Source organism: Mya arenaria, chromosome 12 (assembly GCF_026914265.1).
Source record: "Mya arenaria isolate MELC-2E11 chromosome 12, ASM2691426v1".
Lineage (NCBI taxonomy): Eukaryota > Metazoa > Mollusca > Bivalvia > Myida > Myidae > Mya > Mya arenaria.
In genome coordinates, this window is record NC_069133.1 from 57,796,224 (window position 1) to 57,815,929 (window position 19,706).

Genomic DNA, 19,706 nt, shown 5'->3' on the forward strand with positions numbered 1-19,706 from the left:
TTATTACAGGCTTTAAACATGATACCAAATGTTAAATTCATACCTCTATCACAGACCTTGGTTGCCGTTATTACAAGTTTCAAACATGATACCAAATGTTAAATGCATACCTCTATCACAAACCTTGGTTTGCCGTTGATACAAGCTTTAAATGTGATACCAAACGTAAATCAGTCAGTAGTCATATCGTTATCACTGAGCTTGTTTTGCCCTTGGTACAGGCTTAATATGTGAAACTATTTGGTCAGTTATTATCGCTATTGCCTAGCTTGTTTTCTTTCGCCGTAGGGAATGCGATTTTTGAGAACGTAATAATTTCATTTGCTATTTTCAGGTGATTTTATCCTCACATTGATTATAATGGACGACGACCGGTCGCAAGCTTTCAATAACATTGCCGCATATATCCCAGGTGCATTTAATGTTCCGTTCGAAATGCTGAACTTTGATATAGTCGTGAAGTCTGAAGAGAGTTTGAATTACACCAGCACAATCAACTACACGTTTGAAGTTGTTGCAACCGATGGTAGTGGCACTGATCGTAATTCAGCAACGGCAACAGTTTTAGTGACAGTAGAATCCGGTGAGGTTTGAACTATATTTTTATATATGTTTTTGAGACATAGCGAGTTTGAACAGAATATATATCAAAAGCTAGAGCAAGCTAGTTATATTCACTGTGTAAAGTCTGAGCGACTACGATTGTTTATTGCTAATATATAGAAGATATTATGATAGTTCAGATTTGGACGGCATGTCTTAAGGTCGCTTCGGTGTGTAAACTATCGACATCATGTAATGTTTATTAAGACGTTTCCTGTGCACTAGGAAAAGCGTTCGGATGTAATATTCCTTTAATATATGCCTCCTGATATTCCTTTCATGTATTAATGACATATTTGAATGTTTTACCACGAACATACACTCTGATACAACACGACTATTTCCTAAATTTCGGCTTTGACGTCACATATCAGTCGCATTAATGGTTTAGTGCCTTGAACAAAAACACGTTCCTCAAAAAGGATGTCATTGAGGGGAATAGATATTCTACCGACACGGGAACGGAAAACTTTCACTTACAAATATGGAAACGAAATGTATCGGCATATAATAAAACAGGGTATACATCTATTTCTTAGGCCTTAATTGTGTTGATATAAATCATATTACGCATAACGTACGCAGATACTAAGTATTTTCAAACATAAACCTCATACCTCAAGGATGTCAAGACATTGCAATTATATGTAGAATCTTTTGAACAATATTTAAGCGACCATACGAATCATAATGAAAACAAATTATGTTTGTAAATATATATTGTTCACCTAGTTACACAAGGGATGCATGAATAATGATTTCACAATATTAATATGAAAGCTGATATTATATGCGTTTTTACTAATTTACCATACAAACATAATCTGAAAAGATTATGTAACATAAAGAATGTCTACCCCTTTCAACGACACGACACTTAAGTGTTTACAGCCTACCTGATAGAAAAAAAAATCTATACAAAATGTTCAAAGCGTATCTTTAAGCTTCCAGAACGTAATTATGAAATTGTATTATTTTTAAAATGCAATTTATTATTCAATTTACGCAGTTTTATATTTGTAGTGTCCCTGCTGCTATAGATAACTAAATCATTTTAACGCCCAAAGTAATCAAGATATGAAATGTAAATCAAGTTGGCCACTAGACTCCAGTAAGTTGTTGATTATAGCCATTGTATGAATTGTCGATAGGTTGTCAATAAGTTCGCGACAAATGCACGAGTGGTCGGCATACGGACTGTCCATGACCTGGCAACATTTGACACAACTCAGTGGCGATTAGTTGCCGAGTGAATAAATGCCGTGTCAGATATAAGAGGTTATTTGTAAGGATTTCGATATACAATTATACATCGAAGAATATTCGACAGCACATGAATTTGTTATTTCTTCATTGTCTGTTAGATGGTGCATTAAATATTAGACTTGATGAAGACATAGTTATTCACCTTGAATTTGCTAAGGCGTGCCGGTGTCAGATGGCTGTCTTCCAATGACCTTCGTATTCTTTTACGAGTAAGCACTGTTGCTCCTGACGTAGATGTTGTTTGCTTTCATTGGTTGAGTACTTAAAAGTACTAATCAGTTTATATCTTCATTGTTTGAAGTTGCTTCTGGCCCTAATTAGGCTAAGACCTGGCTAGGGCTTTGCAAGGCTTATATTTGAATTTTCAGCTTCTGCGCCTGTCCCTGTAGTTTTAATTGTATTATTCAAAGTTTGATTTTTGTAGATTGATAAATGTTGGACAAGTATTAAGTTTTGGCTATATAAACTAGTTTTAAGTTGACTCGTGTTCCAGTGGACTTGGGTTTCATTGACCGTTCCAAGGCGGTATTTTTTTAATTGTTGTCTTCATATCTTTGCCGTCATGTCTTTGTTGTTTCATTCATACAAAGTTCGTGACTTAAAGCGACCGTGGTTGTCGTTGATTGCAGATTGATAGATGGCCAGAGGATAACCGTCAGTCTTGGCTCATGGGTGACTAAACCATCCCATAAACATATCTACTGCACATGTTAACTGACTAAATTAGGTTCGGTTTATTAAAGAGTATAATTAAGAATTAATATAACCGCAAAACTCAGTATTGGAACGTTAACAGACGGAATTAAAATCTCGTTATAGCATTTTTATTACGCTGTTCATTATTCTGGATGGCTGACTTTCAATCTTGTTTAAATTGCTATTAATTTTTTAATCATGAGGTATTCGAGTCGGAAAGGATATGCATACAAATTCTGATATATGTTAAACTATTTCTGTCATCAAGAAAATTAAAGATATTTGAAGGACCAACAAATGAGATGTTTAAAATAAATCTTTTTTCATTTAGTTTTTAGGTTCAATATTTAGCAAGTATAATACAATTCTTGCATACCGGACGTGTGTTTCCGGTCATGTGACCAGTGCTGGAAAAAACATCTTACACACCCCATGTGAGATGAGTCACGCGCAACAACGCGCCACTTCTTATTTCATTTATTGTATGGTTTATGAAAAAAATATTATGCCTTTTCAATAAAGCGCAATCAAATATATATGTTTGTTGTACTTTTATTTAAAATTGAAAATAAATAATCGTAGAAAAACGCTATTTTTAGTTATTCAAAATTACTGCGCTCTATGTCGTCAGTAAACAACGTCGCACGCGCTTTTTGGTGTATTTGTACAAAAGTTCGTTTTCAACGTCATTTTTCCACAAATTGATAAATTTAGATATGCAAGAAAAAATATTAATCATGTTTTTCCGGTCCGGATCGGAAATTCCGACCCTCGGGTACGCTGCGTGGCGGTAACTCGGCAAGCCTCGTAACCGGCTTACGCACGTGCCCTCGGGTCGGATTTTTTTTATCCGTACTGGAAACACATGATAGATACTTATAATATCCGTTATAACAATTGTAGCTAAAATGAGGAGTTGAGCAATTTTACGAATGAAGATTTTATTCGATTTCTAATAAAATCATTTGCATTTTTTCCGAAAAAGTCATTATACAAAATGAATATGTTTTTGTATCAAAATAGCAGACTTTTACGAAAGAATGCTGTTTGGTCCAAAATTTAATAAAATCTTTTTTTGTAATATTTGTTCAATTAATTTTTACCCTACACATGTCACATAGGATTAATTTTTTACTCCCTTAAAGGAATATTTCTCGAATCTAAATAAGACATGAACGTTTGAAACGTTTTAATTTTTGGCCTTACCCACCTACTTTTGGCTTTGGAAGGCTCAAATTTGTAAATGTGATTTCGGCAGCGAACCTGATAAAATGTATGTTGTTTGTTTTCAATGTCATTTAAAATAGCTTTTACTTATTCATAGACATAAAATGTCATCTTTACGTCAGGGGAAACATTCACAAGTTTATTTCCATTGATAAGTCGTTTTATTCATATTTTTTTAACTTCACTTTCAGGTCCAAGACTCAGTGAACTTTACGTAGCTAAAACTGTTGAAATCTATGAAAACGCAACGGTTGGAACAACAGTGTTTGAAGTTCTAGCAATTGACCCGGACAACCTTCCTAGCCCTCCAACCCTTAGTTACGCAGTGGTCGAACGTTCTTCGAATGCATTTACTCTTGATGGAAACAATTTGACAATTGGCGAAACACTAGATGCTGACACTATGCAGTCGCATACAGTAGTTTTTAGGTTAGTAAATTCTGATTTATGAGAGGCTATTAAGCACGAAGGTTTGGTTCTGAGATTTTTTTTAATTGCAAAGATAATTAAAAAATGATATTGTGGATGACTTGAAGCGTAATGGTAAGAAATAGAACAAGATAATAGAAAGTTAAGAAGACCAGCTTGGTATAATGTTTAGCAAATACTTATTTTTAGTGTATCGGATGGCAAATACACAACACAAAGTTCTAAATTGACGATACATATTTTGGATGTGAACGACAACTCTCCAGAGTTTTCAGAGGGTTCCTATAGTATGGAAATTGAAGAGAATCACGACATTGGTACGTACCAACGCATAAACATAACGTTTGAAATAATTATTAAAATAAGCTTAAGTACGCAGTAATTGGATAGATCTAGTCATTGCGCACCGAATTTATTGCATCAATAAGCTTCTTTTATATGTTATATACATGTATTTTCATATATCTTAATTGCTTGATTTTTTTTATTTTAGGTACAGAGGTTTTAACTGTAACGGCCGAAGATAAAGACGTCACAACGCAGTTTAAGACCGTGACTTATACCATTGCAGGTGAATATAAACAATTATCTTGGAATTTGTTTTCATTCATTTATCTAGTAGAATTTAATGAAAGTTAATAGTAAGATAACAAAATCTTTTCAAAAACTATCACCTCACTAGATAACATATTTAGACGGACAGAAATGTCATATATCCCTCAATATATCTATATCAATAATCAGAATGTGAAATGTAGGGGAAATAGACCTATACCGGTCATGGTTACATTTGATTATATAAAATGACTCTTTTTAAAACAATATCTAAATAAAGTTCATGCAATTTCTAGCGGGTGACGACCAAGGAGTGTTCGCTATTGACGCCTCTACAGGGGAGATTACCCTAATGTTAGAGCCCTTGTTGCAAGCCTACACTTTGACTGTATCAGCAACAGATGGAGGACAGCCTCCAAACAGCGCAAATGTAACGGCGATGGTGACAGTTTCTGACGGTGAGCGTTCGGTGAATAGGAACAACAAAGTTGATAGATACTGGTCTGACTTAAAATTGTTAAAAATCTGGTATCCCTTTTAGATTGACAAACAGCTAATAAATGTGTGCTTGTGTGTTCCGCACAGATACTTTGGGCTATAATCCGGTATTAATTTCTAAAAGATGTATAAATATAATTTTGTAGTGGAGTCTTAAAACTTGTTTCAGAATAAATAGAGTTAATAATAAACGATCAATATTTTTTATGTTGTTTTCACGTGTATCAAAGGAGTATTTCCAACCTCCCAGCAATTTGTTAGTCCGCTGCATGCTATATGTGTTTGTGAATGTTTCCGATATTTTAGTGAAGCTTAAACTGCAAATTTACAGTAATCTTATAGAGTACTGTTTTATGAATTTCATTGAGTTTATGTCTGCGGTTCATATTTCTAGCAGCAGTTTCATATCAACTTGAATCATACTAGCATTGTTGACTCTTTAAGATGTTACAGTTTGACTTAAAATACGAACTTTTAGGCAAGCTATGCACATGTCCATTTTAGGCATCAGTTTAAATATGTAACATAGTTGGTAGCTTAAATACATGGGGATTTCTTCAGTTATTTTTTTTTGGCCAATGAGCAGGGTTGTCTTTATGAAAAAGAAAATTACAGTCTTGCAAAATTAGGAGAAAACACACATATAACGCGTTGTATAACATTAGCACATATCATATAAGCTCTTAAAGCATTGAAAGGCTGAGTGACACCAAACTGTAACCAAAACTGTCTGTCATGACCTTAGAAATTATAATGTATATTGATGATTTTTTAACCAATTAGCTAGTTTTATAACAGTTACTGATAAACCCATATGTACTGGGATATATGAACATTGCGTTTATATCTCGCGTATTATATACACTGTGCAAAATTTTAGTGACACTAGACTGCGATCACAATTATTTTTAACTTCAACATTTATAGCGAGGAAATTATTCGTATTACACAACATTATATGTCCAGTAAAAAATTAAACTACATGTATTCTCTTTCAGCATTATACATATTCATAATTAATATTTCAAGAGTTATGTCCGTTAAAGTAAGTTTTCAATCAATGAATCAATACTTAAAATACGCGTTATTTTAGAGCAAGAAATAAACGATATGAATGAGGAGTAAAGATGTCTCATAAGTCCAGCGGATTCTCCTTTAATTGAGAGGGGTTTTAATAAGGAAATCACCACGTCATACTTGACAATACTTGCTCACACTTATATGACGAAAAATAAGAAATATGTACCAACCGTCAACGGACCTATTCACATACAATATCATATTGCAATATCTCTGCAAAATCATTTGACGTCTCATTTCCATAAACCGATATAATTATTTACATTAACGATTGTCTTGCGATGAGCCACTTTCCACGTCCACAACTGATCTAGACTCAAATTTGAACGAGTAACGTGTTAAAACATGCGGTTGATTAGATCAGTTGACCACAAGGCCGTGATTTATAATAATTATGTCTATATATTTCCAAAGGTGAAGTAAATGAGTGTGATTCGAACCCATGTGGCGACAATGCACAGACCTGTCTCCCCCTTCTCAACAACTTCAGCTGTGTGTGCAAACGTGGATGGAATGGCGAGTTATGTAATACTAGTGAGTATTAAATCTTAAAACTACTTAGAGTTCATTTATATGGTCAGCGGCGACTTGCATCTTCACCTTTTTTCTGTAAAGAAATAACCGCTTCGGAATCAGATTTTTACCATAAACCTTAATACTATGAAATCATATATATTCGTGGGCTTGAAATCTCGTAGTTTTCGAAGGAAATGATTTCGTGGGTTCCTAACTTTGTGGATTTTCTTTTTTGAAAAAAATAAATAATCGAAACTGCGATCGACTATCGTCTGCGAATACAACATTCGCCGATCTTGTGGTATGTATCATCTACGTCACGCACTTTATGACACTACAACTTGACAATATGCTACTATGCGCAGATATCCATGTCAATCATTGCTTGATCGGTAATTTAAAGATAATAAATAAAGAAATGACTTAAGTACTTACAAGTTGTATACCACGTCCATGTTTATTCTGTGAATACATGCATACCGTTTTACATTGACAGCATGATTTCGAAATTAAAGGTCAAATTTTTCTAGGGATCTTAAATTCGTGGATACGCCAACCAACGAAATCCTAGAAAAATATATTTTCCAAGGAAATATATGAGTTCACAGTATTTATATTTCAAAAATGTTTAATGTTTGGAAAGTGAAATGGTGATAAAGATGTGCTTTTCTTGTAAACATAAGCTACGCCGTCTTGTACAAATGATTTCTCTTTGGTTCTTTGCACAGACATTGACGACTGTGTTGGAATAGTTTGTGGTAACGACGGTGACTGTGTGGACGGTATTAACAGCTTCAAGTGTAACTGCTCTCATGGATGGGAAGGGGCAAACTGTACAAATGGTAAGTATTTAGTGAACTTGCCTACGAAAGTATGTCAAATGGAAATACCTACTTTTGCAGACGAAACAGTATAATACGGTTTTTCACTGCCAGCAGGCACTGCCATTGTTGAAGTTACATTTTCTTTCAATCTTCCTGCCACAGGGATATTCTATATCCTGAACACTTATTGATATCGAATAATTAATTCTTCTTTGAGAAATTTTGTGAATATGTGTTCAAACAAGAGGCAATATATTGCGTATTGCGCACTTAATGAGCTACAATACAGATCTTCATGCACCAAACCAAAGACGCAGCTAAATAGGTTCAAGTTGAATATGTATTTTTTATCAAAATTGGAATAAGGGTAAGCATAAGTTTCAACGTAATGAAAATAAGAAGGTGTGACACGAATTGCTATATTATGTTTATTTGTTGGTAATGGTATAGTTTTTCTATGATCACTAGTGAAAAGAAATACGATCTTACTCTGAAATCAACATATTTTCTTTTTAATTTATGCTAATTTTCAGAGATATTTTTGGGTTTTTTTTCTCTGAATAACCCCATTCTTGAATTACCCTTTGCAAACCCCTAACGAAACGTTTTGATCGCTGGTTCGTAGACTGTCTTTCCTAGGCTGGCGCGTGAAGTTATCCAAAAGTTCTTTTATTGTTAATTATTCTCTCATGTTTGAGTGCAAATATTTTAATACCATTTATGAATGCACTTTTTGCTGAAGTTAGGACCCTAATTATAACAGTAAGTGCACGATTGTTTTCAATTGAAGACAGCATAAACAATTGGACCACATATCATTGGTCACCAATTACTTTATGAATATTTGAAAGGTCGAACGTGTTAGAAAAACAAATGTTGACAAGTTTTTAGGGTTTGTTTCCTAATACATATATATATATATATGAAATCATCGTTGTTGGTAAATATCAGTCTAAAGTGGGATAAAGACCACACTTCGTTTTTTTGATATGATGTTTGGTGGGGTATTTATATTTATTATTTCCATAACCTATTAAACGTTTTGTTGTGTATTGTTTTAGAAAAAGTCTTATTTTATACCAATGCATATTTAAGATCAAATTATTATTTTGACATAATTTACAGGTTCAATAGTGACGTATGCAGTTTTTATCAAAGAGAAGTAATTACACTTGATTTAAAAAGTAGTTCTTCATGTTAGTATTAACACTCCTAACTTTGCAGTGAAAGTATTAAAATTATTTTTTTACTCCTGTTATTTCTATAAAGCTTCATAAAACACCGAAAAGAAAAGAAGAAACATATTGAATCAAGAAAGCGTCAAAGAGCCAAAATATGTTAAAGATTAAATAAAACAAGTACTCCCAACACCCGAATGGCGGCCAATAAGCCATAGTTCCCTTACAACGAAGCTTAAGAAAAGTTGAAAAAAATGTGTCATAAATAAATATTCTTTTTTTTCAAACTTAAAACTGATCCATAAATCCTTGTCAAGTTGGCAAACTGTAAATATGTATCCCTATAGATCGCGACTCTATAAAGCCAAGCTAATCCGCTTGGAATATTCACAACTGTACAGTCGGTGAGTCATTTGACATGACGTCGAGCTTACCTGTTTGAAATAGTTTTAACTTTACAATCGTTGAAAGATTTCCATGGCGTCGAGATAACTTGCCTGAAAGAAACATAATTTTACAGTCAGTGAAACATTTAACATGACGTCGATCTTACCTGCTTGAAATAATCATGACTGTACAATCGGTGAGTCTATTCACATGACGTCGATCTAATCTGCTTCGATTGAGCAAGACTTGACAGTCGGTGGAGCATTGATCATGACGTCGAGGTAACTTGCTTGGAATAAGTAATACTGTATAACTAATGAAACATATCAAAGTCAAGAAAGCATCATTCCAAAATGTAATTTATTAAACCAATCAATGTAAGCTCATGTCAACCCTTAAACCAGCTTCCATGTGATATATCTCAAAATGGTTTGAAACAAATGCTTAATTTTATTTACAACTTTGTCTAAATATTGTACGCCTTAATACGTAAGACAGCTGTAAAAGGAGTATAATCCAGGTGTACTTAAGACGCTTAAGTCACGATCCAACTAGGCCGAGTCTGTATCCTTCCTCTAAATGTAATCAAGTTTGATCTTACTTTGTACAATTATATATTTATGGGATTGTGTATGCCTATTGCCATAATATGTACTGGTGTCATTAGAAAGGCTTTTACGTGCATAAACAGGTTAACATTGTATTTTTAAATATATACGAAGAAGCCTTCCGACATTGAACGACTGAATATTGAAATAAAGTCTGGTTGCGTCTGCTTTCAGTTGAAATATACAACAAAGACACAAACTGCAATTACTGTATTTAAAGTCTTGCATCGGTCATCAATTCGATATGTTAATCACCAGTTACGCTTTCAACTTCTACCTTATCAAACAGGTTACCAGGCATCCGCATCTAGCATTATTTCTCCTGTAAAAGGGGACTAATATACCTCTAGCGTAAGTGGAGTAAATCATTTGCATATATATCTTGATCGAAACATTTAATCTAACACTGTCATCAGCTTTCATTTTTTTTGAAGCAGTACTTCAGTTAATGTCTGCACAAGTTATAAACCAACTTTATATTAAATATTCAGCGGAAGAGAACTTGTGTGTTACTTTGGTGATATTTACGATTGAACTTGGTTCAGACATGTTGCCAGTAATTTAGTTTAATTCTGATTAGAAAATACGTTTGCACAATATTTAGCTCTCGGCGACAAAAGTAATTACTATATAACGTTTATTCAGGCGACACAATAAAACCAAAAGTAGAACTGTTTTTTTTTCATCTCCAGTTCAACGTTTCAATCAAATTAATTTCGAAAACAATTACTGCAGTTAATCTCATTCTACGTCTAGTAACATGGCTCACAAATTGTATTGGAAAATAATAATTAGTATGTGTCAGCGTGTATATTATGCTTTGTTTGTTTACTTCGATCATTACTTGTCTGCGAAGCCTTGATCCTTTCGTTTTTCATCAAGATCTTTGCTATATTTGCTGCAGGTCATGTCGGGATAGTTTCGAATTGTTTTAATCAGGCTTACCGTATTTCAGCTTGCGGCGGAAACATGTACGGCCGCAATTGCGAGCATACATGTAATTGTAACGCATCCTATCTGGCGGACCCGGTGGCCACTCAGACCTGCAATATTTCGACAGGTCACTGCCTCTGTGCTGCTACTTGGACGGGCATGGACTGTAGTCTTGACGTTGACGAATGTACTGTAAGTGCCTAAATGATCTAGTTAGGGGAATGCGTCTCTGTTTGTGTGTTAGAATTTACTTGGGGCATTCAGTAAATAATATGGATGATTTGAGTATTGAAGAACATCGTAAGAAGTATTTACCGTATTAGATAAAGGTTTGTTTTACAGATTTAGCCATTAAGAAACATCGTAACAGTGTAGACCACCTGTAGTTAGTGTTCAAAATGGTGCGTTTCAAATTTCATTTCTGTATTTCTCACTTTTAACCATTATGTTCATAGATATAATATCAGGAATGATTCCTAAATAACTAACATGTCGGTGTCTGTAAGCTAAGAACAAAACGTCGATGGCTTAAAATTGACTTTGTATTTAGTAAGTGAAAATATGTTCAATATTAAAGCTTATTAGTGAGACGAAATACGATTGTTTTAGAAGACTTTGAGTCTAATTAAAGTGTACAACAGTAATAAAATTAACACCTATATATGTAACAAAATATATAAAATATATACAAGTTAAATGTACTGTATGCATGACATGTCATACATTTCAAATAATTTGACTATTTCTGAATTTTGAAGTGTTAAATTGACACCTTTTGTCCGTAAACATTTACCTTACAGAAGTGCCGTTTTTGTGGATATAATTGGACCCAAACCCAAATAGTTCAAGTTTTATTTCTCTACCAATTGCTCTAAATGCTAGGGTCGTGGATCTCTAACAAGTGGACACTTCATGAATAAAGTGTGAATAATGGTCGAGTTTGAGTTTAATAACACACATAATGACCCTATTACAATCGCCCTCGCCTGTCTGCTCCATTCGGCGAGTATGTGAGTGTCATTTCATATGTCCGTTCATACCTAAGTAATGGGTTAGAGTAGTAAATGGCAAGTGTCCAACTCACACATTGAAGATTGTAGGTCCCTGCCAGGCACATTCTCTCATCTTTGACGTTGAATACAAGTACTTGTTTCTTCTGTGGAAACGTAAGCTAGACTGCTTAGTATTATAATCAATATGTCTTCGCTTGTAAGTTTTGTGTTCACCGCCGGTTGGTTCCAAATTGATCCGAGGAGCAGATTCTTATATGTGATTGCATACAAACGCTTTCTGTTAAATTATACTGTATTATTCAGATCTCCGCCTCAGTTTGTGACAGCACAAAAAAGGAAGTTTGCGAGAACAGCATTGGAAGCTTTAACTGTGTTTGTGAACGAGGTTATTCGCGCACAGTTGACACAGCCGTTTGTACGAAAGGTATGAAATTATTGCCAATGTTCAACAATGTTTAAAAAGTTGGGCTTATTTGTAATGTGTATTTGTAAGACATCGCTACTCTACTCATGTGGTTGGTGAAGCTACTGTAAACTTTAATTCAGATGATTTGTTTGTTACCACTGGTCAGTTTAACTATATGATGACTGAAAACAAATCATCCGGATAGAGTCACGGACTGTCAAAGGTTTGAACATTTAGAACCAATGAATGAATGCATTATTTTTTATTGGTGCAATGTCAGTCTTATATGCTTTAATTATTATAGATTTTGAACATGGGCTTTAAGTTTTATCTCATTGAAATGTATTATTTATAAAATAATACATGGTTCACCATGGCTTTTGGTTGATAATTGGCCCAGTAGGAAGAACAATTGCAAGAGGGCTTTTACCCTAGGATAATTTATTTTCACTAGGGCAATTATCAACTAAAAACCATGGTCGACCATGTATTATCATTTATAATACATATGTTTTGTTATTTGTCATTGATTTGAACTTGTTTTGAACAGACGTTATTGTGCGCGTGCTTCTCTTCCATGGGCAATTATGTCATAATCCCCTCAAGTGCCGGGATAATATGACGGGTGGAAACGCTAAACATTATTGCGGGAACGAATTTATATAGTAAAAAATACTAAATATAGTAACATGTGTATTATTATATAATTTCAGACACGACTCCTCCTCCCTTCACAAGTATGTTATTTTGTTACAGTTCTTAATTAATGCCTTTGAACTGAAAATGACAACTTATTGCTGACATATGTAGTCGAATGAATATTTTTATAAAACCTTCCAAAATAATGTAAGGTATTTTCAAAGTCATAATAAATTATTGTATACAATCATGTTCTTTTGATCTAACTTCAGTATTGCTTTATAATAACGTTATCGCATTCTATACAATAGCAACTTAAATTTTGAAAGGTTACTATTTATGAATTTTCGAAAAATAATTTATATTTATACAAAATATGAATTAATGAAATGTACTGAAAGTCTATCATATCATTCATAGGATGTCAAAATAATGTCAGCCACTTGACTTTGCCTGTTTGCACTAACAGTGCCTAGATACACATTTCGGTATATCGTAAATAATAAATGTTAAATTATTTTGTGACTTGAATTATTTTATTGAAAATAATTTTATACATTACTTGATTAAATTGTAACAACGAAACATTGAAATAAGGTACTGGTATCGATCCGTTGCCATTAGTATTTCTGATTCGAAGTACGCATACTTATTTTATGTATTTGATTTTGATCGAATATCATTTTAAACCAATAATACCATGCCAATTAATTTTATTATAGCAAATTCGAGCCAATATGTGGTGCCCGTTTCGGTTAAAATCACTCCCAATGCAAGTAAAGGGTGCACAGACGATGATCTAAAAGTTCCATCGAAATACAAAATAGTGGAGTCAAAAGCTAAACAAATGGTAAATATTATTCAAGAAGCAGGGGAGAGGGAACACAGTTAATTGAATGTTGCATTCAGTTCCTGCTAGTCAAGCAATCTTAGTTAGGCTATCAGGTCCTGACTTTATGTCGTGGTATAAGATTCAACAAAAAGGTATTCAAATTCAGATTATTTTTAAAGTCTGCCTAACAGTGCACTAGAACACCTGTGTCCAATTCACTGGCCAAAACATTAACTCAGAGATCGATCGCTCGACTGGTATAACTCTTTGAAACCTATACAGTGTTGGTATCAGGTGTAAGGAAAATGCTCGCACATTTATATGCAAAACCAAAATAACATTTATGATAATTAAGATAAACCTTAATCTACCTATATAAACCAAGAATGGTTTCTTGCAATCATTCAATGCTAAAACACATTTGCAGTATAATATTTGCAGATTGTTTCTCTGCACACACCCTTTCACAGATATCTTAAATGTATCATTATGGTCCTGTCATGTTTCGCTGCATAAAGAGTGCAAAATGCATAACTTCCGTTTTATACATAGATGATGAACGGTACTCAGCCTTACGTTGCTGCTCTCATTGTATATATAGTGTTTAGCATCCGTTATCTTCAGTTATGTGTATAATGTGTATGGTGTATTTGTTTACCTCTAAAACCAATGTGTTTGTTGAAAATATTTGATCACAACAATTTGACAATTGTATTTCAGCTATCCAAGAGCGCCCCAACAGGGAAGAATTTTATCATCACGGACATTAGGTAAATCAAATCAAATTCATGGCCATGCTTATGGTAGCTTTTTCACCTTTTTAAGACTAGAATATGAAGGTAATACCTACATTATATTAAGATATTAAACTTAAGCTCGTCTGTTTGTCATGTCAATATTGTCAACGCTTTAGCTTTCCTATCTTCGAACGCAGCGGATGCGTAAGAGTCGCCATGCTAACACGGGACTTTGGCAAAACTATTACCATTGATGTTGAAAATGAATCCAGCCAGACAAAGATGCTGGCAACATAAAAAAAACACATTATTAGGCAAAGAAAGTTGTGGATTGAACGTTTGTCTAGCAATAACTTTGTCCAATTAATACCAAAAACGGTGATGTTTTTGTTCCGCTGTATTTCGTAAGAGTTGTTATGATTCGTGTATGTGTAATCAAGCCCAGGATTTAACGTTTGTCTACCAACGACTTTGTCCAATCTATAACAAAAACGACTTAGCTGATTGTTTTTATTCTGCTGTATTTCATAGGAGTTGTTTCGAATCGTGTATGCCCAATCATGCCCAATCTCTGTACATAGCTCAGAGAATAGTCAAGTGGTAATGCATTTTTTGTTTATATGGAATACGTTGAGAGTAGTTTTATACCTCCAGAATGAGACTGCTAGGTCGTTGGATTCCCTTGTTGTGTGTTGTGTTGATCCTTGTCTCTTTAAACGAGAACTCTACTTTGTTGTTTCCTCTTGTTTGTTGTTGTATATATCATTGTATCCTGAAACAGGATTCTGGATTGTTGTCATCCCTTGTTTTGTGTTGATATTTCGCAAACCATTTAAACCCTCACCATGCCAAGATCCGACATGGAGTACCAATATATGTGGTGTGAAAGTGTGTTAAAAGTTTGCTTGTGTCTTCGTTGCCTTGCGACATAATACAATATTGATGCCATTTTTCTTTACAGTTCCATTCAATTAGAATGAGGCATTCAGATCTCATAAACAACGACAACCTGTGTTTAATAAAATATTTGGCCTCATGTGAAATACGTTTGACATGAAAAATAATCCATAATTGGTTTGAAAATATATGTGACCTTCTAAAAGTGTCACAACATGTGTCCCGCCATTCGTTTGGGCGTAACTGAGTTAAATGACGTCATATTGCCCGTTTACGTCTCTTTACCAAAAATAAACATTTAAACCTCGTGTTGGATTTTTTTTAGTTTTGTTTTGGTAGTTTTAGAAAAAATAGCTCAAACAAATTTGTTAATTCCTCATAGGTGTGGTTCCTATATTATCGATGCAATAATTGCCATTGACAACAACAACGCTGATAAAGCAAGTTTAAGCGTGGAGCTTGAGGACCTAAGAGAAGGGCGTAATGTTATATTTGGCAACGAGGCTTTGCAGTTGGACGAGATTACAATTGGTGATAGGAACTGTAAGTTAGCTTATTTGTTGGTGCTTTCATAAAAGTACAAATGATAACATACGTCATACTTGGTAAAACCTAAATTAGTAAATAGACACTATATAGTCAAATATTTTTTAATGATGATGCAATGTTTTCTCTGTAAATCACACAACATGCAACACTCTTTATTTTCAGTAACCCAAACATCCACTAGTGGAACTTACAACGAGAAACTGTGTGAGGTATTTACCACAATCAGTCAGTGTCCAAGTGGACAGATCTGTGTCGTAGAAAATGGGTCCCCAAGATGCAGGTTTGTTGTCGAAAAATTTGAAACTCTAACATTATCTGTGGAAATACTATGATAACGGTTTGATGATTGCTGTTTATGCGTCATTCTTTGATTGGACATGTTGCATCTGGTGAGGCTTATATGTTTAATTTTGCAGGAATGTTGTATTTATAAATGGTGAGGCAAGTTTGAGATTTAATGCCGGCAAACCGGTGTCAAACATCTTTGAAGTTTTCTAGCCAGGAAGTTTACCCAAACGTCAGCTATAACGATGTATTCATTGCATTAAATGTGTTTGTCTCGTGATTTATTAAATTTTAGCCTTGATCCGTTCGGTCCTTAAACGGGACATTGGTTAAATGTTAGACTAATTTACACCGATGAGCTTTCATTATTTATAACTGACGTTAACTTCATGGTTCTTTGAATATGAGTAAATGGCTTCCATTGTTTATAACTGGTGGTAACTCCTTGGTACGTTTGATATACGCTTATGGGTTTTCCCTGTTTATATCTGACAATAATCCCTCGGTATTTTTTTATTATTGTTTACAGCATTCAACACATGCAATTTGCATAGTTCAAATTTTATACTTAAAACCTATACCTTATACATCGGTGTCTAACGCGTCCATATGTTTAGCTTTTAATTTTAATGACTTTCCGACTTTTTCAGAGACGAGATAAAAGGTAAGATTGTATTCTGATTTTGCAATTCCGAAATGTAAGATATACAAGTATTGTTGACATGAAAAACTACGAACAATCAATATTGATTACATTATTAATTACTAATTCGCAATGCAATGAAAATCTTAGCTTAGTGATTTAATATGATGACCTGTTATGTAAAAAGTGCGTTTGCCTCAAAATAATATAATGTCCTTGTGATTTTCATTTTAGACAACCTGCCGTTGATTCTAGGCCTCGGTTTGGGAGTTGTGCTACCGCTTCTGTTGGTTCTTATCGCTATTGCCATCGTGATGTACTCAAGAAGCCAGAAAAGGGACAGAAGACCTAAAGACATGTAAATATATTACTTACATTATTGCTGCAACATCATGTTTAATATCAATCATGTTTCAAGTTAAAGGTATAACTTCTGGCGTTGTTATGTTCATACTTTTGATGTAATTGGCGATCAAAATGTGGCTGTGTGACTTAAATATAATGTGCAGTACTTAGAACCCGAACATTCGGCCATTTACAAGGATAAAATTGCGTACGATAAAGGCCTAACGACCTAGATATCGATAATTAGATACTGTGCTGTAATGTGTTATAGGTCCCTTTTGCAACCGAAAACAATAATTAAGAACTGATGGTTAATGCTCTTGCTTATCAAGTGGAGTGATGCGTTGTCACCGTAAATTGTGATTTCAGTTACGTGCCTTGGCAAGAGTCATTTCCGGCTACAAACCTCAATGGATTGTCCCGAGTAAGCTCGTCACACATGAGCCGGCGTAACGAAGGCAGCGGAGGACGACGGAAACTCCCGAGATATGATATGAGCCAATCAGAAGAATTTCCATACAGTCCGTACGGCCCATACGATAATGCCGGATTCTCAAAGTCAATGCCCGCGCTAATGGACCGTTACGAGATGAAGTCGTTACACATGAAGACCTTACCTAGATAAATATGGTCTACAACTTGTTACATATCGATCGTTCCTGCATATTTGCATCGTTAAATTGTTATAAAATCAGCTTTGCAAAGGAACTATAGTTTGCTACAAATCTACGGTCGATCATGTATATGTATAATAATAGTTTGTATATCGGATGTATACAGATTCATGATAATTATATCACTCAGTTAACAAAACAAAATGTAAGCATGAAGTACTTTAAAAAGAATACACAACGAGGTATGCAACCTATGTACGTCATCAAACAATGAATTAAGATATTGACATAAGTAATTGGTTGTAACAACGAGAGAGTTAAAAGGTTAATTTTCTAAAGATGCTGGATCTAAAGAACATGTGTAGGTTCTCTTAGATCTGCAGCCAGATATAGCACACTAATTGTACAATATATACCTATTTGAAATGCAGTGACAAACAAAACTTCAATATTTGTGTTCGATATCTCAAAGGCTCATTATATACACTAGTGTATAATATGTATATATATATATAGGCGTGCTCTAAACACTGATATATAATTTACTTAGCATTGTATCAGATACTGATCACTGTGATCAGACCAATTAGTTGATTTTGTCATTGCTTGATTTAGTTGTCTGTCAAACAGATATCGTTGCTTTTATTGACCATACGTTGTAAATAACATGCATGCATAACTCAAGGCATTATTGGATTTAACATGATTGTATACATATTTCACTTGAAACATAGGTATATAGCTTTACATTTTTTGGCACATTTTCACTTTAACCATGCATCATTATGTATATTATTTTGTATATTAAAAAATAAATTTATTATACCATGTGCGTCATTCATTTGTTTCACCATACTTTATTTTGTCATATAATTATATATTGTAAAGAGTCGGATCCATATTCAATAAACATGTTCAAGGGACTCGTTCATATATTTTATTTACGATTTGTGTTATTTTATCTTTTTTATGAATTAATACCCAAACAGCAACTGGAGTATTTTCGTTTGAACATAAACTACAAGTCTAAAAAAACAATCACTTTTCAATATCGTTTTATAGCTTTGTTGGCCAAGAACAACATTATTAGATAAATATTCACGTCAGTGGTTTACTCTGGTGCACACAAGCGGAACTGGTCCAATCGGGTGACGAGAAACAGTGCTTCACTTTGGTTCACGCAAGCGGAACTTCTCCAATAGGTGACTAGAAACAGTGCTGTACTTGGTGCAAGCAAACGGAACTCGTTCAATGGGGTGAAGAGTGACAGTGCTATACTATGGTGCTAGCTAAAGGGGCTTGTTGTTTAGGGTAAGAAATCACAAAAAGAATCGTGTGAATTGTGAATTATTGCTTGATTCAAGGCTAAAACCAAAAGAATCAAGATTAAGCTCACTCATTACCCAATGAAACAAGTCCCTTTAGCATGCGCCAGAGTAGAGCACTGTCACTCGGCATCCAATCGAACGAATCCTTGTTTGCGTGCACCAGAGTATAGCACTGCCACTAGTCACTCCGTTAAACGAGTCCCTCGAACATGCGACAGAGTATAGCAGTGTCACTCGTCACCTCGTTTGAATGAGTTCAATTAGCGTGCGGCAGAGTAAAACAGTTTCCCTCGTCACTCCATTGAACCAGTCCATTTAGCGTGCGCCGGAGTATAGTACTGTCACTCGTCACCCAATTGAACGAATTCCTTACGCGTGCGCCGGAGTAAAGCACTGTCACTCGTCACACAATTGAACGAGTCTACTTAGCGTGCACCAGAGTATAGCACCTTCACTCATCACCCAATTGAACGAGTCACTTTAGTGTGCGCCGGAATGAAGCACTGTCACTCGTCGCCCAAATAAACTAATACCTTTAGCGTGCACCGGAGTAAAGCACCGCCACTCGTCACATCATTAAACGAGTTTCTTAAACGTGTGCCAGACTATCGCAGTGTC

At 34.6% G+C, this 19,706-nt stretch overlaps 1 protein-coding gene across 1 annotated transcript in view; it reads left to right on the forward strand.

Moving 5' to 3' along the window:
* The window catches only part of LOC128211142 (fat-like cadherin-related tumor suppressor homolog), a 57,210-nt gene extending 38,620 nt beyond the window's left edge, over positions 1–18,590 (forward strand). The window contains exons 25-41 of the mRNA XM_052915584.1: positions 335–583; positions 3,984–4,221; positions 4,411–4,538; positions 4,715–4,792; positions 5,073–5,234; positions 6,769–6,888; positions 7,599–7,712; positions 10,823–10,992; positions 12,117–12,237; positions 12,933–12,956; positions 13,581–13,708; positions 14,411–14,460; positions 15,707–15,867; positions 16,036–16,153; positions 16,809–16,822; positions 17,036–17,159; positions 17,516–18,590. Of these exons, the coding sequence (XP_052771544.1) occupies positions 335–583; positions 3,984–4,221; positions 4,411–4,538; positions 4,715–4,792; positions 5,073–5,234; positions 6,769–6,888; positions 7,599–7,712; positions 10,823–10,992; positions 12,117–12,237; positions 12,933–12,956; positions 13,581–13,708; positions 14,411–14,460; positions 15,707–15,867; positions 16,036–16,153; positions 16,809–16,822; positions 17,036–17,159; positions 17,516–17,771 (2,255 nt within the window). The 3' untranslated portion in view covers positions 17,772–18,590. The remainder of the gene's footprint in view (positions 1–334; positions 584–3,983; positions 4,222–4,410; positions 4,539–4,714; positions 4,793–5,072; positions 5,235–6,768; positions 6,889–7,598; positions 7,713–10,822; positions 10,993–12,116; positions 12,238–12,932; positions 12,957–13,580; positions 13,709–14,410; positions 14,461–15,706; positions 15,868–16,035; positions 16,154–16,808; positions 16,823–17,035; positions 17,160–17,515) is intronic.
* The last annotated feature ends 1,116 nt before the right edge of the window (positions 18,591–19,706 follow it).